Below are 22,034 nucleotides of genomic sequence, written 5' to 3'. Positions count from 1 at the left end.
TGAGAGAGACAGTGCAAGTGGGGGAGGGGCAGAGAGAGAGGTGAACAGAGGATCTGAAGCAGTCTCTGTGCTGACAACAGACAGCCCCATTTGGGGCTCCAACTCACAAACCATGAGATCATGACCAGAGCCGAAGTCAAAGGTTTAACTGACTGAGCTACCCAGGTGCCCCTCTAATGATACATTTTTTTAAGTTTGTTTATTTATTTTGAGAGGGCGGGGAGGGGGGGAGTGAGGAAGGAGAAGGGACAGAGAGAGAGAGAGAGAGAGAGAGAAAGAATCCCAAGCAGGCCCAGCACTGTGAGGGAGGAGCCCAATGGGGGTCTTGACTCACAAACATAAGATCATGACCCTAGCTGAGCCGAAGTTAGAGCCTTAACTGACTGAGCCACCCAGATGCCCCTCTAATGATACATTTTTATAATAGAATATTATGCAGCTACAAAGTGATATTTGGAATGAGTTTTTAATTTTAATTTTTTTTTGAATTTTACTTATTTATTCTTTAATGTTTATTTATTTTTGAAAGAGAGAGCATGAGCAGAGGATGGGCCAGGGGGTCGGGGGGAAGGACAGAGGATCTGAAGCGGGTTCTGTGCTGATAGAGGTGGGCCTGATGAGCTTGAACTCACAAACTGTGAGATCATGGCCTGAGCCAAAGTCAGACGCTCAACTGACTGAGCCATGCAGGAGCCCCTTTAGGATTTTATTTTTAAGTAATCTTTACACTCAACATGGGACTCAAAGTCAACCCCGGGATCAAGAGTCCCATGCTCCACTGACTGAGCCAGCCAGGTGCCCCTGCAATGAGTTTTTTTTTAATATTTTTTTAAGGTTTATTTTTATTTTTGACAGAGAGAGACAGAGCATTAGTGGGGGAGGGGCAGAGAGAGAGGGAGACACAGAATCGGAAGCAGGTTCCAGGCCCCTCCGAGCTGTCAGCACTGAGCCCGATGGGGGCTCAAACTCACAGACTGTGAGATCATGACCTGAGCTGAGGTCGGACACTCAACCGACTGAGCCACCCAGGCACCCCATGAATTTTTAATAACCTAGGGAAAATGTTTATGTCATAATGTACTGGAAACAAAACTGCCCCTAAAATTGTATGAAGACTGTGTTAAAACTATTTTTTAAAGACATGGATAAAATAAAAATACAATAAAATGTTAAGATATCAGCTATCTTTGGGTAGTGTAGATTAAAAAAAAATTTTCTTTTCTGTCTTCTCCAAATGCTTTACAGTAAGTATGCCCCACCCCTACCCTTTTTAAGAAAAGGCTCTCAAAGGCTCAAGGAAGTGTAGATTATTATAAGAACCATTTACATTTTGGTTAGCAAACCTTGGAGACAAAGGTGTTAAACTTCTACAGCAAGCTCAATTTTTGTCCACAAGTATTTTTGGGGGTGCCTCTGATGTGTAAATGCTATAAAGATGCTGGGAGAAACACATGCTGAATCAGACAAGGATTCTATATCAGGCAGCATGGTCTGGTAGTCAGACACACAAAAAAATCTGTAAAAGCTATAAAATAGATAATAAAGTCCATAAAGAGAGTATAGGAAAATATGTTGCACAGTTATCAGTGTAGTAGGAGTAATGGGTATGTAACAGAAGTGGTTAGAATGGTAAATTGGAGGAGCACTTGGGTGGTTCAGTTGGTTAAGCATCTGACTCTTGATTTTGGCTCAGGTCATGATCTCACAGTTTTTGGACTCTGCCCAGCCTGCTTAGAATTCTCTCTCCCTCTCTGTCTGCCCTTCCTCTGCTTGTTCTCTCTCTGTCTCAAAAATAAATAAATTAAAAAAAAATTTTAATGTTAATTTTTTTTAACGTTTATTTATTTTTGAGACAGAGAGAGACAGAGCATGAACGGGGGAGGGTCAGAGAGAGGGAGACACAGAATCTGAAACAGGCTCCAGGCTCTGAGCTGTCAGCACAGAGCCCGACGCGGGGCTCGAACTCACAGACCGGGAGATCATGACCTGAGCCGAAGTCGGATGCTCAACCGACTGAGCCACCTAGGCGCCCCTTAAAATAAATAAATAAATTAAAAAAGAATAGTAAATTGGAGATGGATCATGAGAGCAATGAATGCCAAGGTAAGGAGTGTGTTGTTAAATTAGAGAACTGTAAGGAGCTATTGAAAGTTTTGTTTGATTTATTTTGTTTGTTTAAATTTTTTCTTTTAATGTTTATTTATTTTTGAGTGAGAGAGACAGAGCATGAGTGGGGGAGGGGGAGGGGCAGGGAGAGAGGGAGACAGACTCTGAAGCAGGCCCCAGGCCCTGAGCTGTCCAGCCCAATGCAGGGCTCGAGCCCAGGAACCATGAGTTCATGACCTGAGCTGAAGTCAGATGCTTAATCAACTGAGCCACTCAGGCACCCCATTTTTATTTTGTTTGTTAAATCATAATCTCCATTATATGTGCTTCAAATGACTGCTTTTGGAAATGAACTGGGGTGGGGATGAGACTGAAGGTTTGCAGATCAATGAGAAGGCCAGCACAATAATTCAGGTAGAAGACTGTGAAAGTGGACCTTGGGCAGTATGGAGGTAAAGAAAATGAGCATTCAAATAAAGATAGAGGATAGCTGGAGATGAAAGTTAGAAACTCCTATCTCAGTAGTTCAAGGAGGTAGTATTATTCTATGAGGAATTTATTTCAAAATCTGCCTCCACACCATGATCGTGTAAAATCTGCACCTGTGTCTCCTCATCCCAAGCTACCAGGCAGGAGAATTGCACTAGAGGTTATGAATAGTTTGCTAGAGTGAAATTATGTTCTTTCTGTTTTTTGTTTTGTTTTGTTTTTCACTATACATTTGGTATCTGGTGCAAGGTACAGAAGGAGGGGAGGAGGATGCCCTCTCAGGTGTCCAAGTATCCTAGTGGCCCTGTGCTGGCCGAGCTTTGTGCACCAGGTACTCTCCTAGTATCCCTGTGCTAGAGGCTGGGCTGGACTAACCTGAGCACAGGTTCTGGGTTTCTGGAAGGATTGACTGAATTGCACACCTAGCTGCCTGATAAATGGTTCTTTGTACCCTTCCTTCTTACAGCCTTCTATGATCTCACTAACCACTCGAGCTTCCCTCTTGCAGCCTCTTTCATCATCCTTTCTCCCTTTCTCCAGGGTTAAGTAATCCCTTCTCACTGGGCCTAGCCCTGCACAAGAAGAAAATTCCTGGTAAAGTGTAGGCTGGTGAGTCAGCATCATTCCCTTCCGGCTTTCCTTCTGGTAGCCAGCTCTCTTTCGCCTCTGGCCTTTTATCTTTCGATTTTTTCTTGTAAGTATGATTTTCTTTGTACCAAAACCATTCCAAAGAATAGAAGCTGAGAAGTTCTACCGAAGCTAAAATAGTTCTCAATTGGAGGTAGCTTAATGCATATATTTTTACTTTAGCCATAAACTAGAGCTATTTGGCAACGTTGGGAAATTTCTTATAAGAGGTACCATAGAATTATTACTTTAAAGGAAGTTTAATCTGAGATCAAACATATTCTTCAAAAGGGCCTCCCTTTATTCTCTCTTCTTCCCTAAGGCTTTCTCTGATGTGGCTGTGCTGAGGACTGGAGCAGGGTTTTTTTTAAAGCTTTTATAGAGGGGGTACCTGGGTAGCTCAGTTGGTAAAGTGTCCGACTTCGGCTCAGGTCACGATCTCACGGTTCACGAGTTCAAGTCCCATGTCATGCTCTGTGATGACAGCTCAGAGCCTGGAGCCTGCTTTGGATTCTATGTCTCCTTCTCTCTCTGTCCCTCCCCTGCTCACGCTCTGTCTCTGTCTCTCTCTCAAAAATAAATAAACATTAAAAAGAAATTAGGCTTTTACAGAAGGTTGACTTGTAAAAATAAAGCCAGAAAGGCAAAGTTCCTCCACGTTTTTTTGGTGTTGCAAGATCTTGGAGAAATCTAAACTCCATAATTATCACTAAGAACTTTTAAATATTCTTTCATTCATTACTTCATTCAATATTTGTTGGAGCCTCATTATGTTCTATGACCTGTGCTAAATTATTAGGGTACGAAGAAAAATGAAGAATACTCCTTTAAGAATACACTGCTCAGGACTAAGTATGAGATGAAGTTGGGGCTCCTGGCTGGCTCAGTTGGTAGAGCACGTGACTCTTGATCTCAGGGTTGTGAGTTCCTGCCCCACACTGGGTGTAGAGATTACTTAAAAAAAAATCTTAAAAAAAAAAGATAAAGTGGACAAATATTAGGAGACCTCTGTCTGGAGCGGGAGGGGAATTTACAAGGCTAAAGAAGTTGGTGCTTCAGTGCACTTAGCCTCCATTCTTATCTGGGAAAAGACCTCACTGTGAGTCCCTCAGTAAAGTTGCTTGTGGCCCAAATTCATGTGTACTGTATAGACACCAGTTCACCAAGTGTTTTTTGAGATTGGCAATGGGAGGATCTCAGCACTTGTAGTTTGCTTTTGGTGTTGGTGTTGTTGACCATTAGAAGCAACATCCAGAGCTAGAAATATATTGTCATTACCCTGTTTTTTGCCACGTCCAAGTTGTTTAAGCTTAGGCAAGCCACCTATCTTCTTCCCTTTGGTTTTTTATCTACAAAGTGAGAAAACTCACCTATCGTAACTTTGATAAAATTGCATAATGTTCATGTAAGTTGTTTGAAAAGTACAAAACAATAAACAAAATAATATCTGTGTTAATCTTTTAGGTGAAAAAAATTACTCCTTTAAAAATGCTCACAATGCAAATAGTGTGTTGAGAGAAAGTGACCTCAATGTGGGGGAGGGGCAGAGAGAGAGAGAGGAGAGAGAGAGAATCCCAAGCAGGCTCCATGCTGACCATGCAGACCCCAATGTGGGACTTGATCTCACAAACCTGAAAGATCATGACCTGAGCATAAACCAAGAAGTGGAGGCTTAACTGACTGAGCCACCCAGGTGCCCCAATAATTTTTTAAAGTTTGTTTGTTTGTTTATTTATTATTTATTTTGAGAGGGAGAGAGAGAGAGAGCAGGGGAGAGGCAGAGAGAGAGGAAGAGAGAGAATCTCAAACAGGCTCTGTGCTGTCAGCACAGAGCCCAAGGCAGGGCTTGAATTCAGGAACCATGAGATCATGACCCCAGCTGGGAAGATCAGTCAGATGCTTAACCAACTGAGCTACCTAGGCACCTTGCCCCAATAATTTTTTTTTAAGTTTATTTATTTATTTTGAAAGAGAGACCATGCACAGGGAACAGCCTAGAGAGAGAGAGGGAGAGAGAGAATCCCAAGCAGGCTCCACAAACAGGGCCGGATGCAGGGCTTGATCCCACAAACCTTGAGATCATGACCTGAGCTAAAATCAAGCATCAGATGCTCAACCAACTGAACCACCCAGGTGCCCCGTAATCATTTTTTAAAGTTAAGTGATCACAAATTACTATTTGGTTCTGTTATCCTTAGCCCTACTATCTTAGCTGCCTCTCTTATAATATCCACTCATCACGAAGGCAAAACTATCCAGAACATGGACCCAAAAGGATTTGTTTCAGGCAACTTTACAGGTGGCATTCAAATGTTCTACCCCTTTTCTTCTATTTCTCCCACTGGGGAGGTCAGGAGGAATTTGGTGAGCCTCAATCTATTTCCCACTCTAGCATGATGGCCCAAGGAGCTTCAGGAAATAAAGAGGGGGGTGGCAGCAGGTCACATGCCAGGGAGAATGTTTCTTTATATACACATTTCAGTTAAACTTGAAGTCCCTGAAACATTCACTAGTCTCTCTTTTTCAAAGTCACACCATGAGTGGGGCACCCAGCTTGGCTCAATTGGTAGAGGGTGCAACTCTTGATCTCCAGGTCATGAGTGCAAGCCCCACATTGAGTGTGGAGCCTACTTAAAATAATAACAATAATAATAATAACAAATCACACAGTGGGTAAATGATGGAAGCAGGGTTGGATCTGAGCCCATATTCTCTGCACATTCTCCCATCTTTATGTGTCTACTATGCCACTTATGGATGTACAGACAAGAATGATGTCATAGAGGTAGGAGAAAAAAGAGAAAGAAGAACAGGAAGCTTTCATTTCAGTTCACCAGATGCATATTACTATGGGCCAGGCCCTGGACTAGATGTTGGAGATACAAAGATGAATAAGGTACATCCTTTACTTTGGGCAGCTCATAGTCTGTAGGAGAATAAAGCAAGAAAGCAGGAGCCTTGGTACCTGGAAAGTTGGCCTGTGTTGAGCTATCTTGGTTTCTCTAAGGGAGTCTTAGTTTTTAGAGGCTAGAGACAAAATAAGCCAGAGAAATTACAGAATAGCTGGAGATACAAGGATTTCTGGCCACATCTGTATGAAAGTGTCTTTCTGGCAAACTCAGCAAGCTCATATTCCTTTATAACACATGACATCATCAACTGAGCTTGGAAACAATAATATCCATTCCAACACATTAATAGATATGCTGCTATGGTGTCTTTATATCCATATATGCTGATTTCACCTTCCTTTTGGGTCCTAGATTCCTGACCTTTTAAAGTATTCTAGTTGTCTTGAAAAATCCTTGGGCTTTGCCAACAGAATTAATTGTCCCTTTCTTCCTTCTTATCCCTCTTCCCCTCAGCTTTCTCCCTCCTCAGAGTGTATGAACAGTACAAAGATAGGTTTTGTATCTTACCAGGTTACATTTGCCTGGGCTAGACAAGGAAAGAAACTCTCTGGCCTAGCCAATCTGCCCTTTTGGAAACCTATAGTCACCATCCGGTGGAACAGAAGGAGCATAGGTGCTGAAATCAGGTAGGTCATCACCTGCAGTGTGACTTATGTTAACTAGGTAACTTCTTTGTTTCTTTGTTCCTCATCTATGAAACGAGTGAGTGATTCTCAACTTCACACAGGCATTGGGGGAGTTGAATGAACCTATATACCTGGAAAGACCTGACCTGGCACAAACTAAGAACTCAATAGTTTTGTTTTGTTTTTTTTTCTAAAATCTCAGCAGCTTTTAGATACCCCGTGCAGGCAAAAAAACAAAACAAAACAAAAAAAACAGTCACTGTGGTGGAGGAGGGATGACTTATCTGCTATTTCTCCAGGCAGAATTAATTGCCATCTCTGTGTGGTCCCAATATTTTGCACATAATTCTGCTATTTCATTTACTATACTATATATTAGTTATTTGTTACTATCTCCTCCACATATTAAATTGTGAGTTCCTCAAGAACTGAGCTCCTATCTGATTAATTTATTCTAGTGGCTAGCACAAGACATGGAGATCTGACTTCTAGCCTTGATTTAAAAGCTGATTGAGGGGTGCCCGCTGGCTCATTCGGTAGACCATGCAACGCTCGATCTTGGGGTTGTGAGTTTGAGCCTGATGTTGGGTTTAGAGATTACTAAAAGAAAGAAACTTAAAAAAAAATAGGTAAAAGCTGATTGACTCTAAGTGAGGCTTTCTGACATCCAATTGCTTCATAATAATTTTTTAATGTTTATTTTATTTTTGACAGAGAGAGACAGAGCATGAGTGAGGGAGGGGCAGAGAGAGAGGGAGACACACAATCCAAAGCAGGCTCCCGGCTCTGAGCTGTCAGCACAGAGTCCGACGCGGGGCTCGAACTCACAGACCGCAACATCATGACCTGAGCCGAAGTCAGACACTCAACCAACTGAGCCACCCAGGCACCCTGTTTGCTTCATAATAATTGATAACTGCCTTCTATTAAGTGACCACTATGTGCAATGCTGTATGCTCAGAGCATCACTTAACTATGAATTTGTCCCTTTAGATGATCTCTTAGCAACTCTGCCCCTAAGAGATTAAGGGCTACCTTTGGGGGGCATAGATTTACCTACTTAGCCCTTTGCAGCTCCTTGGAATTTCATCATAGGAAAAATTGATAAAACAATAGGTTAAGGGATCTTGACAGGGTTTCTGACACCAAAGCAAACTCCCTATCACTGAAGCCCCATTCATATTTACCAGGTTTTACATCTTTTCCTTGTTAAGGAAAACAATAACAACAAAATCAGTAGCAGCAATAATAACAGCAACAATAAAAATAATTGCATATTTATTATTTCACTTGACGTTGACTTTATGTGACCATGTACTCCCTTCATACACAGAGTTTATGTGCATATCTCTGTAGTTAGAATCCCTTATTGCTTTATAATTGTTTATAATTTGACTTCCCTACTGATCTCTACCAGCCACTTAAAAAATTATAAATATTTAGGGTGTGCAATATGATGACTTGATATATATACATAATGAAATGATTATTGTGGTTCAACTAGTTAACATACCATTTCCTCATATAGTTATCTTTTGTGATGAGGGCACCTAAAATTTACTCTCTTAGCACATTTGCAGTATTCAATACAGTATTATTAATTATAGTTATCATGTAGTACTTTAGATCTCTAAACTTAATTTATCCTGCGTAACTGGAAATTTGTACCCTTTGATCAACATTTCTCCATTCTGCCCCCCCGGTCCTGCTCAAGCCCCTGGTATCCACCATTCTCTACTCTGCTTCTATGAGTCCAACTATTTTAAATTCCAAGTATAAGTGAGATCATGGAGTATCTGTCTTTCTGTGCCCATCTTATTTCATTCAGCATAATATCCTCCAGTTTCATCTATGTTTTAACAAATGACAGGATTTCCTTCTTTTGAAAGGCTGGTATAATATTTCATTATATATTCGCTATTTATACTGTTTTCCATTGTGGATATACCAATTTACGTTCTCACCAACAGTGTGCAAGGGTTTCCTTTTCTCCACATCCTTGCCGAAAGTTAGCTTTTGTCTTTTTGATAATAGCCATTCTAACAGATGTGAGATAATATCTCATTGTGGTTTTGTTTTGCATTTCCCTGATGAGTAGTGATGTTCAGCATCTTTTTACATACTGTTGGCCATTTGTGTGTCTTCTTCTGAGAAATGTCTATTCAGGTCCTCTGCCCATTTAAAAAATTCTTGATTTATAATTGACATACCATGTTATATTAGTTTCAAGTGTACAACATATATATTGATTTAACACTTCTATGTACTACTCAGTGGTCACTATGAGAAGTGTAGTTACCATCTGTCACCATACAAGGTTATTACAATATTATTGCCCATGTTCCCTATGCTGTACTTTTCATCTCCGTGACCTATTTTATAACTTAAGTTGGTACCTGTTAATCCTCTTCATCTATTTTGCCCACCCCCACCCATCTCCCCTCTGGACCACTGATTCGTTCTCTGTATTTAAGAATCTGTTTATTTTGTTTTTTAGATTCTACAGTTAAGTGAAATCGTATGGTAATTGTCTTTCTCTTTCTGACCTATTTCACTTAGCATACTATCCTCTAGGCCCATCCATGTTGTGGCAATTGCCTTTATCCATTTAAAATAGAGTGCCATTGGGGTGCCTGGGTGTTGAGTGTTGGTTCTTGATTTTGGCTGAGGTCATGATCTCACGGTTCATGGGTTCAAGACCCACATCCAGTTGTGCCCTGACAGCACTGAGCCTGCTTGGGATTCCCCCTCTCCCTCTCTTTCTGTCCCTCCCCTCCTTGAGCACGTGCATGTGTGCTCTCTCTCTCTCAAAACAAATAAGTAAACTTAAAAAAAAAATTTGAGTGCTATTGAGTTGAATTCCTTATATATATACTTTGGGTTTTAACCCCTTAGCAGAGGTATGGTTTGCAGATGTTTTCTCCCATTCTGTAGGTTGTCTTTTCACTCTGTTGATTGTTTCCTTTGCTGCACAGAAGCTTTTTAGTTTGATGAAATTCCCTATGAGCTACTTAAGTTCAGGGACCATGTAATATTCATCTCTGTATTCCCAAGATTCAATAAAAGGACTGGCACTATGTTATGATAAGTAAATGGTTAATGTGTGTAAAGTAAATGAATGTGCAGTGTCATCATTATCTCATGTGAGAAGGCTTATATAAGAGGAAAAACACTTTGCATAAGGAGACTGAGTTTGAAACTCAGCTCTGCTTCAGTTGGTTGGCCTGGAAGAAGTCTCTTAACCTCTTGGAATATCCTTATATCTAAAATCAAGTGATAATATTTCACTAACAGGCTTGTGGGGAATAAATTAAGTGATGCTCTGAGCACAATGCATTGCACATAATTGTCACTCAGTAGAAAGTAGTTATTATCGGGGTGCCTGGGTGGCTCACCCAGTTGAGCATAGGCTCAGGTCATGATCTCACGGTTCATGGGTTCCAGTCCCAAGTAGGGCTCTGTGCTGACAGCTCAAAGCCTGGAACCTGCTTCGGATTCTGTGTCTCCCTCTCACTGACCCTCCCCTGCTTGTGCTCTGTCTCTCTCTCAAAAATAAATAAACACTAAAAAAAATTTTTTTAAGTAATAAAAAAAGAAAGTTATTATCAATTATTAATTACAGGCAACTGAACGTCAGAAAAACTCGCTTAGGGCCAATCAGCTTTTAAATCAATGTTAGAAGTCAGTTCTCCATGTCCTGTGCTAGCCACTGGAATGAATTAATCATACAGGATCTCAGTCCTTGAGGAACTCACAAATATGTGAGAGACAGTAACAATTAATTAATACATTGTATGTTGGATGAAATATCAGAATTGTGTGCAAAACACTGGGACAACACAGATGTGGCAATGAATTCTGCCTGGAAAAATTGCAGTGAAGGTGACATTTAAGCCGTGGTTAGGGCAGTCTTGAAGGGATTTCTAGATACTGAGTCTCAGAAGCTACCGGAACCAAGGTGCTGCAGGGATTGAATGTGTCTCGGTCGGATATTGTTACTGGACTCAGGCGAGGTGTTCCCGTCAGTGTTTCCAGACGCCGGGAGATCGCTGCAGCTTGGGCGGGTCTTCAGCTTGCACAACTACCGGCCGCAGCAGCAAAGGATGAACGGAACTCTAGGAAAGGTAGGTTCCACTCACGCTGGGCGCGGCGGAGGTGGTGGGGAGACTAGAGGTGGGTGGTGGCCGCCTGGCTATCGCGGCCTCTGCAGACATCCGGGTATGAAACACTGGCGAGAACAAGTTTCTCCCGGCAGCACCCACGGCTCCTTGCGGTCAAAGGGTTGTGTTTCATCCACTCCTCCCCGGGCGAACACAGCTGCGATTACCCGTGGGCCACGCCCCCTCCGCTAGCCACCCTCGCCACCCATTGGCCTGGAAAGGGAAGAGCCGCACAGTGGAAAACTCTTAGAGATTGTCGGAACCTGTGCTGGTTCCGACAATGTCTGTGACCTTGAGCAGGTCATTTTTATTTTTGCGTTAAGTAATCAACTTCCAGAGTGTTTTAACTTGGTGACCTGATTAGGATGTGAGGCTACTTGACGATGAGAAAAGGATAATAAGCTAAAATTTTACGTAACAAAACCCTATTTAAATGACTTCAGTAAAACCGTCTGAATCACGGTAAAGGCAGTCCTTAGTCTTCTCTTGCCCTTTTAACAGACGAACAGATTACAGGTGTGTTGTTTTAGATATATCATGATGCTTAGAATGATGTCTTACTTTTGGCAATTTTTGTTAAAATTGTATTTTAGCCGTTAATTGTAGAGATTATGTCTCCATGATGTACAGATCAGCATGATCTTTGCTGTTCATGGATCTACCAGTAGGTATCTTCGGGTGGGCCCTGAATGTCTTTAGGCTTGTTTCCTTAATGGTGCACACCTTGCTTCTTTATGAAATAACTCACTGATGTTCACCTCAGCCTAATTGTGAGAATTTGGCCAGATCTGGTGAAAGGATAATAGAAAAAAATCAGGAAATTACAAAATTCCATTGTTAAAGATAGTCAGATTGGTGACTCTGTGCTTCTGCTGTATTTCTTTTTATTCTGAGGACTGCTGAAGGGGAGGGATAATTTTTCAAGGAATACTGTTTTCTACCATTCTCTACTACAGGAGACCCCATGGAAATCTGTCATTAGGGCATCACCTAAAGATTCAAGGGCAGATAGGACCTCTCCAAGTCTGACGCCACTGTTACCTTTCAGACACCTTTGTTATTGATTTTGTTCTTCCACTCTGCTCTATTGCTTTGGACAGAGAGTCTTCACTTGGAGTGTCCTCACCTTCTCACCACCCATCCAAATGCTGCATCCCTCAGCACCCAGCTCAGGTCTCATCTTTTCCGTAAAACCTTTCTGACCACACTGTCTAAAATGCCTCAACTAGCTAGTGTTATCTTTTGGCATCTAATCATATGTAGTCTTGTGACCATCTTTGTCTCAGCCTGTCTGGAAGTGTTAGTTAATACTTCACGTTTATAAGGAAAAGCCATGCGACTTGCATCACACCCAGATTCTATCTCTTGTGAGGTATATGACCTTAGGTGGGTTATTTGAGCTCTCTGTGCTTCAGTTTCATATCTATAGAATGCAGATGATAATGCCCACCATATGGAATTGTTGTAAAGATTATACAAGATAATGTAAATAAGATTAGTTTGTAAGGTGTGAAGGAATATATGCAGGAATATTGATATTATTTCACAGTTTATATACTGCTTTCATTTGCATAATTTCATTTGATTTTCACAGTATTATGAGATAATCTTGGCAGGCACAACAAATCAGGAAATGGAAGCAAGCTACTGGCACAGTGTCTGGTACATAATAGTTCTCAAATATTCTACTGAATGCCTGAATGAATGAATGCTCTTTTTTTAAATAGGTCAACAGCCGTTTAAGTGGTAGAGCTGAGACTGGAGCCAAGATTTTCTACCTCTCCTAAGACCCAACTACTTTTCCTTTTTCATTCCTCATTTCACAGATGAGGAGAACCAAAACCTTCCTTAACCTTCCCAGTCCTTTCCATCTTTGTGACCTATACAGCCCATTACACTGCTCTCACATTGCAGTGTAATAAATAATTTGCACATCTCCTGCCTTCACTAGAAAGATTTGAGAGTAGGCAACTGTATTTTTTTTTTAACGTTTATTTATTTTTGAGACAGAGAGAGACAGAGCATGAATGGGGGAGGGGCAGAGAGAGAGGGAGACACAGAATTGGAAGCAGGCTCCAGGCTCTGAGCCATCAGCCCAGAGCCTGACGCGGGGCTCGAACTCACGGACCGCGAGATCGTGACCTGAGCTGAAGTCGGACGCTTAACCAACTGAGCCACCCAGGCGCCCCCAACTGTATTTTCTTTATGTCTATATGTACCCAGCCCACAGTGTACTTGGCCTAAAGTAGCTCCTGATAAATATTGAGTGAATAAGTGACTGAACAAAAATTGACATTACATGCAAGTAAATGGTAGAGCTGGGACTAGAACTTCAGACTCTTAGCTCAGTGTTCTTTCCTTAGGAGCCCAAGGAGTTTTTAGCTTACAGCCATCTCCCATTTTAGATGAGCGAAAAGCCCTGCTTTAGTGGAATAAAACAGGGTGGGATTACATACCTCTTTGGGTCAATAGAAGTAGTAAGTAGAAGTAGTGTTAAGACCATAATGCTGATATTCATCAAACCCCAGAAAACATACTGATTGATCAAGATGGCAGGATGATGACTGTGGAAGTCAGAACATACCAAGGAATGAGTAATGACTCACCTGTGGAGTTACTTTACACATAAAATGGATGGTCCTGGAATATCAGGCTTAGGTCTGAATGTCACTCACCCTGAGATTACTGTTCTTCCCTCTGGGATTACCATACCTCTGAACCACAAGGATATGGTTAGGTGAGCTGTGGTGATCACAAAAGGTATGCCAAAAGGAGCAACCTTGGGTACTGATCTCATTGTAAGATGTTTTCAACTAAAAACATTGAAGTCTAACGTGGGGTAGAGTTCATGTAAACAAAGAGCAGTGAGGACTGAAGCAAATGACAAACCAACAGACATGAATTAGGAGGACATAAGATGTGACATAGGAGGGCACAAGTTTCAGGGTGCCTAGAAAGGCAGGGAGTCCCAAAGCCCAGGAAAGTGGTCAGGAAGTTGGCTATTTTCTGGTTACTATTAGACTGTAAGCTCTGCAGGACAGGGATATTTTACTATTTTGTTCATAAACACCTTAACACCTGTCTTAACACCTGTCACACACTAAAGTACATATTGTTTAATAAATGAGGAGCTGAACAATCACCACATCATCATCACTGCTACCAATTTGATCATTAACAATGTGCCTTGCACTTGCTAAGTCCTTTTTATATATTATCTAATTTAATCGTATCAACAATCTTATGAGGTAAATATTTTTATAACCTCTTTAAAGATAAGGAAATGAAGTTTGGATGGATTTATTAATTTAATCAGCAGATGTTTACTGACCACCCACAATGTGCGAGAGTATGGTAGGTGTTGGGATGTAGCAGTTTCCTGTCTTCATGGAGCTTATATTCTTAGCAAAATAGACAGGCCAATTAAACATATAACTACTTAACTAATTGTGATAAATGCCCCAAAAGAGATTCTGGGTGCTATGTGAGTGTATAACAGCAGGATCCAGGTACATCTGAGCAGTAAGGAAAGTTTTCTTGAGGATGTTACATGACTAAGACTTAAAGAATGCTAGAATTCAGACAGACAGAGTATGTGCAAAGGCCCTGAAATGAGAACTCGTTTGGAGTTCCAGAGGGCCCAGAAGATACTGGGAATGAGAGAAGCAGTGGGGCCTGAACCAAGGGAGAATGTGCAGAGAAATGTGGGGATGAGACTTGGGGAGATGGTAGGGGATTGGACTTAAATTTCAGGTAACCACAGGTATTTTGAAACAGTTTAGCCCTGGAGGAAGGTAGGAAATTGGGCTTAATAAAGGTCAACTGTGGCCTAGAAGTACCATCCAGCAGTTATGGTGGAAGGCCAGATGTTTCTTTCTTTTTAAAAAAATTGAGATATCATTCATATACCATAATATTTCCCCTTTTAAGATGGACAATTGAGTGGTGTTTAGTATTTTTACAGAGTTGTGCAGCTATCATTAAAATCTAATTCCAGAACATTTTCTTCTCTGCAAGAAGAAACTCTGTACCCATAAGCAGTCATTCCTCATTCACCCCTCTGCCCATCCCCATGTAATCACTGATCTGCTTTCTGTCTGTATGGATTTGTCTGTTCTGGTCATTTCATGTAAGTAAATCATAAGTATGCAGAGCCAAGTATATTTTTAAACATTTATTTATTTATTTATTTGAGAGAGAGAGACAGAGAGTGCGCACATGCAAGCACGAGCAGGGGAGGGGCAGAGAGAGTGAGAGAATCCCAAGCAGTCTGTGCACCATCAGCACAGAGCCTGATGTGGGGCTTGAATTCATGAACCATGAGATCATGACCTGAGCTGAAACCAAGAGTTAGATGCTTAACCAACTGAGCCGCCCAGGTGACCGGAAGCAATGTATTTCTTCTTAAAAAAAAAAAAATTAATGTTTATTTTTGAGAGGCAGAGAGACAGAGCATGAGTAGGGAGGGGCAGAGAGAGAGGGAGACAGAATCTGAAGCACGCCCCAGGCTCTGAACCGGCAGCATGGAGTCTGATGCAGGGCTCGAACCCACAAACTGAGAAATGATTTGAGCCAAAGTTGGACACTTAACCGACTGAGCCACCCAGGCGCCCCAGAGGCCAAATATTTCTTAAGTGATTTGCCAAAGATCCGACAGCTAGCTATTAAAATGGAAGTTTCAGTATTTAAACCCAGGTTTGTGTGAATCTATAATCTGTTCTCCTAATAGCCATAAAGACTCAGTGCAAAGATGGACTTGGACAGTCAACATATTAAACATAGGAGGAAGAGACTTGGCCAAAGGGAAAACTACAAACAAAAGCAATTTTGAAAGAACTTAGGAAAAAGTTGGCCAGAACACCACTTGCCAGCTGTGTGCTTTAGGCACATGAATTCACCTTTCTGAGCTTTGGTTTCCTCACAGTTAAATGGGGGTAGAAATACCTACCTCACAAATAGTTGTGAGGATTAAGGGAAATGATGTTTGGCATATAGCAGGTGCTCAGCGAATGGTGGGATTATTGATGCCATTATTATTAGCATATGAATTTCATACTAATATAAATTAGTATCATTCTTTTGAGAGGTAGTGTGGTAGAATGGAAGGCGTGGACTTTAGATTCACTCAGACTTGGGTTTGAATTCTTGGTGCCTCTTATCAAACCTATAACTTTGGGCAGTTTTCCTAAACCTTTGGTTTTTCCTCTATAAAATGGATGCAATTATCTCAATTATGCCTCTATCAGAGGAATAGTGTAAAGATGAACTGAAATAGTATATGTAAAGTGCTTACCACAAAGAAGGTACTCAATACGTGATGTAACTGCTACTTTAAATATTTGTTGATATAGAAATGTATTCTGTTAATATTTGTAAAACAACTTTCAGTTGCTTTCATGGGCCCCTGACTCACTGTTGTCACCACTCACCCTGGGGTTCTGCGTGTGTGAAGATACTCATTCCGTATAGATTTCTCCCCATGACTTCAGTTCTCTGTAGCTGCGCAGTCCCCTGCTTCTTGGCTCCTGAGCTCATGGCACAAGTATTTTTGTAACCCACTGCAGCAGCTGTGTCCTCATTCATTCATTCATTCACTAGCGTCACCACCTCCTCTCCCATTTGCTGTGGCGCTATCGCTGCTTTTCATTTGCTGATTGGGGGGGAGTGGGTATTTGTGGATACAGTCCCAAAATAGATTACTTTTGTTCTGATAAATAATGCCGAGCATCGCAGGGAAGAGGAATCACATTTCCCAGAGCTGAAAGGGAGAGTTCACGCTACAATTTGAATGTCTTCCAGAAAGTTGTCAACCCTTAATCCTGGCTTTTAGATAATTAAATCCTTTGCTTTTGTAGAGACTCAGAAATCTGAATGATTAAAGTGAGGAAAAATCAGTGTCCTCTAGATCTTTCTTCCCATCCAATTCTTCTGTGTGAGGTAACCCACTTAATATATTTTCTTCACTCATTTCTATTCTGTTTGTCACGGTTGGTAGACCTTGGGCCTGGAGGAATCTTAGACTAATCTGCTCCAGCTTCACAGAGGGGAAGTACTGGCCAAGGTGTGATGGCTGGCGGCTGGAGCTCCTGTCTCCCAAGGCTCCCCGTTGCCTACCTGCTTTTTATGCGGGCTAATATTAGGTTAAGCATATTGTGCACATAATTACAAAGTCTTTTAGTATCTGGTTTAATTGCAGTTTTAAGGATTGCCTATGCATTTTGCCTTTCCTTCCATCTATTCATATCCTTTCCAATCTTCATGACCTCACATTCTCTGAGAGACTTTTTCTAAATTTGATCACCCCCAGCCCAATTTCTTAAGCACTAACACATATGAGAGAGGATATAGATGGTGGGAAAATTATGGACTTTAGAGTCAGAGAATTCTAAGATCGTATGCTAGTTCTGATAGTGGCTGTTTGACTTTGGGTAGATTACTTAACCTCCATTTCTTCAACTGTAAAATGAGGTAATAATACTTATTCTGATTCAGATGCATGGTAGGTACTCAACAAAATAGATGTGGGTGCTTAATAAATGGCATTCATTCACTTTCTAATCATTTATTTATTCACAAAAACAAACCTTGACTGAAAGTCTACAACGTGCCTGAGAAGAATACAACATGACCTCTGCCCCTGAGGAGCTCTTAGTTTAGCATAGTGGTGTATGGGTGAATCTTCTGGGGAGAATGTTCATGACTTTGAGCAGATTCTCAGTGTCTGTATCACCCCAAACGCTAAGAACTTCTCCTGGCCATCTCCACCTGAATTTCCTGCCAGAGGTCCTTATTATTCGTATCACCTATTTTGTCTTAAATCATATAATGCTTGTGGTATATTGCCTAGCTGTTTATTTTTATTTTATTTTATTTTTTAAGGCTTATTTATTTTTTAGAGAGAGAGTGCAAGAGGGGGAGGGGCAGAGAGAGAGAGGGAGACAGGATCCCAGGTAGGCTCTGCACTGACTGCAGCCAGCTGGATGCCAGGCTCAAAGTCATGAACCATGAGATCCTGACCTGAGCCAAAGTCAGACAGAACCTCAACCAACCAAGCCACCCAGGTGCCCACTTAGCTGTTTAATATAGATGTATGTCTGTATCTCCAGCCATTCAAACTCCTACAGGACAGGGATTGTGCTTACATTTTTTTAGCAGCTCTGTTGAGATACAATTCATATACCATACAATTCACCCATTTAAAGTGTACAATTCAATGGCTTTTAATATATTCAGAGTATGGGGTGCCTGGCTGGCTCATCCAGTAGAGTATGGAAGAGCATGTGTTCAAGCCCTACGTTGGGCTTAGAGATTACTTTAAAACACACACACACACACACACACACACACACACACACACACACACAGAGTGTGCATCCTTCACTACAATCTATTTTAGAACATTTTGGTCACCCCAGAAAGAAACCCCATATCCCTTAGGTGTCATCCCCACCATCTCAGACTCTAGCTGTAAGGCAACCATTAATCTACTTTCTTTCTCAATAGGTTTGCCTGTTTTGGGTATTTCATATAAATGGAGTCATACAATATCTGGCTCTTTGTGACTGGCTTCTTTCACTTAGTGTAATATTTTCAAAGTCTGTCTATGTTGTTACATTTGTTTTTATATTCCCTTTAACACTTAGCACAGTAGTTGGCATGTAACAGCCTTTTAAAAAATAAAATTTATTTTATTATATTAAAAAAACTATTTTTTTGTTGTTGATTTTGAGAGAGAGAGTGTGTGTGTGAGCAGGGGAGGGGCAGAGAGAGAGGGAGAGAGAGAATCCCAAGCAGGCTCTGTGCTGTCAGCACAAAGCTTGATACCGGGCTCAATCTCACGAGTCATGAGATCATGACCTGAGCTAAGATCAAGAGTCGGAAGCTTAACCAACTGAGCCATCCAGACCCCAAAATAAAATTTATTTTATTTTAGTTTTAGAATTATTTTATTTTAGTTTTAGAATTACAGAAAAGTTGCAACGAGAGTACAGAGAATTTCCACATACCACACATCCAGTTTTGACTATTATTATCTTACACTTTTCATAAATTAATCAACTGATATTGATATATTATTAACTAAAGTCCATATTTTTTTCCTATTTCTTTCATTTTTTTAAAATCTAATGTCATTTTTCTGTTCCAGGAATTCATCCAGGATATTATATTACATTTAGTCATTACATTTAGTCATCATGTCTCCTTAGGCTTCTCTTATCTATGACAGTTTCTCAGACTTTCTTTGTGTAATAGGTTTTTAACATGTACATGTTGAAGGGATTTAAATTGTTACCTGTAGAGGACAGGACTGTCTCTTTACATTAGAGAGTCTTAGGACATTTAGTATTTATTATCTAGTTACTTTATAAAAAGACCTCTATGTTAAACACTCCCTTAGTAAAGTTATACCACTGATCTTTCAAATGGATGCCAGTAGGGCAGAGTGAGCTTGAAATAACTGGGGAGGGTGGAAACTCAGGGAAGTTGCCACTGCTACTGTCTCCTGTCATTGTTTTGTTGATATTGGCATTTATTATTATTATTATTATTATTATTATTATTATTATTATTGAGACTATGCTGTAACAGAGGCATAGCGTCTGGAGTAAAACAGTAAAACAGTGAGACAGCCTCAGCTGTCTCACCTGTAAAATTGCCTTGCAGTGTGTTGAAAATCAAGGAAGAATTAAGAAAGTCCCTTGCATGGTGCCTGTGCTTGGCAGATGCATAGTTGTTGATTGATGTTAGAAAAAGATTAAATTGGAAAGGGAAAATAAGGTAAAAAAAAAAAAAAGAGCAGCATGGAAAGAGAACTTCTGGGTTTTTTGTTTTGTTTTGTTTTGTTTTGTTTTTTTTAGCATTTCCTATAGTGGGTGGAATAAGAAAGAAGATGACTTTGGTTTGCTTACATATTTGTTGTCAACTGAAGGACATCATCTTTGCTAGACGAGAGCCTTTGGGTTCTTTTTGGTTTGTGTGCTTTGAGTTTCTAGCCTCTTTTTGAAGAAGTGCTTGGAAGGCTATGAATGGTTAAGGTTGTCCTAACATGGCTATTTTGCTGTAGGTGCTGTGTCCAAGGAATGATACCATTTTTAAGCAAGTCTTTTCTCTCTTAAGGTAAGGATATTAATAACAGTGGTTAAATATAGCCAATATTTGCACTCGGCTAGGGTTCACCCATCATTTGTCTTTCATCATCTCCACTTGTGTGTCTGCTAAACATCTCAAGTATTAACTCTCCTGCCATCTTTCTCTTTCCCCATTCTCAGTAAATGACAACTCCATTCATGTAGTTGCCCAGGCCAAAGTTCTTGCAGTCAGTCTTGACACTGTTATTTTTCTCACTGTACATCCAATTCTTTAACAAATCCTCTCAGCTCTACTTATGAAATATATACAGAATCAGACCATTTCTCACCTCCAGTTTCAGGTCTCATGCTTTCTGTTTTGCTAAACTACTAGGGACCAGTTCCTTCTAATCTTCTTTATTACCATCATCCTGCCTCCTAACTGTTCCTCCTTTTTGATTTTAGTGTGAAGGATAGAAGACAAAACTTAGTTTGTATTTGACAAAACTTAGTTTTGTCTTCTAATCGGAGTGGTCCATTTATTTATTAATGTTTTTTATTTATTTTGATAGAGGAAGAGAGAGAGGGAGAGGGAGAGGGAGAGGGAGAGGGAGAGGGAGAGAGAGAGAGAGAGAGAGAGAGAGAATCCCAAGCAGGCTCCGAGCTGTCAGTGCAGAACCCGATGTGGGGCTTGAACTTATGACCAGTGAAATCATGACCTGAGCCAAACTCGAATTGGAGGCGTAACCAGCTGAGCCACCCAGGTGCCTCCAGAGTGGTTCTTTTTAAAATCAAGTTTCTCTCTCAGAACTCTCCAACGGTATCCCATCTTACTCAAAATAAAATCTACACTCCACCATATCCTGCAAGGCTTTACATAATCTGTTCCCTCATCCGCATACTACTACTTACTCAGTTTTAGCCATACTGGTGGCTCCCTTTCTAGTCCTTGATGATCTAAGCACTCTCCTACCCCAGGATCTTTGCCCATTCTTCCCTTAGATATCCATATGGCTTGACCCCCTTACCTTATTCAGGTTTGTGCCCAGATGTCATCTTATCAGAGAGGTCTACAATGACTACCCTGTGTAAAATAGCTCCCTCCACCCCAATCAGACTTTATTTCCTACCTTGCTTTGTTTTTCTTCATTGCAGGTATCACCACCTGACACATTTTATATATATGTATGTGTACAGATACCGGATATTTAAATTGTCTTTCCTATTTGTCCCCTAGAATATAAGCATCATGTAGATAAGGATTTTGTTAGTGTTGTTTCCTGCTGTATCCTTAGAGCCTAGAATGGTGTCTTGCACATAGTAGGCATTTAATAAATATTTGTTTAATGAACGAATAGATCCTTATAGTGATCTCGTGAAACAGGTCATATTATTTTAATTTTATACATAAATAACTTAGGTACAGAGAGGTAAATTAATTGCTCTAAGATGACATAGCTAATATGTTGTTGGAGTTAGGATTCAAACCCAAGTTCTTTTTTCACTGCCTTGCATATATAGTTTGCTACCTCCCATCTTCTCTAGATGATAATGAATGGCATTTGGTGGTTTATTTCTCTATTCAGTAGAGATATTCACTGAGTGTTTTATGTGTGGCGGCCATATAATATAAAACAATGAATTGTATATCTCCCTGGACCACATGACAGTCATGAGCCTGAATGATTTCTTTAATCCTTTACATTTATTGAGGCCTCTCTCCTATTATTCCCTTTCCATCTTAATCTATTTTTCCATCATTAATCAGTCAACTCTTCAATAAGTAGTTACTTACTATAGAACCATTTTACATGTTCTCTCTAATCTTTACAAAAACATGGCAGGACAAATATAAATATTGTCATTTTACAAAAGAGGAAACTGGCTCAGAGAGTTTAAGATAGATTTTCAGTCTCATGGGATTATACTATTGTTATCTGCATTTTAAAGAGGAGATAACTGAGTTACAGAGATCTAAAAGAACTTGTTGAAGGTCACAGTTTGAACATGGTAGAGTCAGCATTTAATCACAGATCTGCTTGTCTC

General features: G+C 40.5%; 1 protein-coding gene across 1 annotated transcript in view; it reads left to right on the top strand.

The window, feature by feature from the left end:
* Window positions 1-22,034, top strand: part of MRPL48 (mitochondrial ribosomal protein L48) — a 96,566-nt gene that overhangs the window by 31,987 nt on the left and 42,545 nt on the right. Inside the window, exons 3-4 of the mRNA XM_047071978.1 lie at window positions 10,769-10,884; window positions 19,985-20,037. Of these exons, the coding sequence (XP_046927934.1) occupies window positions 10,769-10,884; window positions 19,985-20,037 (169 nt within the window). The remainder of the gene's footprint in view (window positions 1-10,768; window positions 10,885-19,984; window positions 20,038-22,034) is intronic.

Source organism: Lynx rufus, unplaced genomic scaffold, assembly GCF_022079265.1.
Source record: "Lynx rufus isolate CCGP_SWC_20201006 ecotype Redwood Valley unplaced genomic scaffold, mLynRuf1.p SCAF_9, whole genome shotgun sequence".
NCBI classification, from domain to species: Eukaryota; Metazoa; Chordata; class Mammalia; order Carnivora; family Felidae; genus Lynx; species Lynx rufus.
Note: the sequence above shows the minus strand (reverse complement) of the source record. Positions and strands in the feature narration are given on the sequence as shown.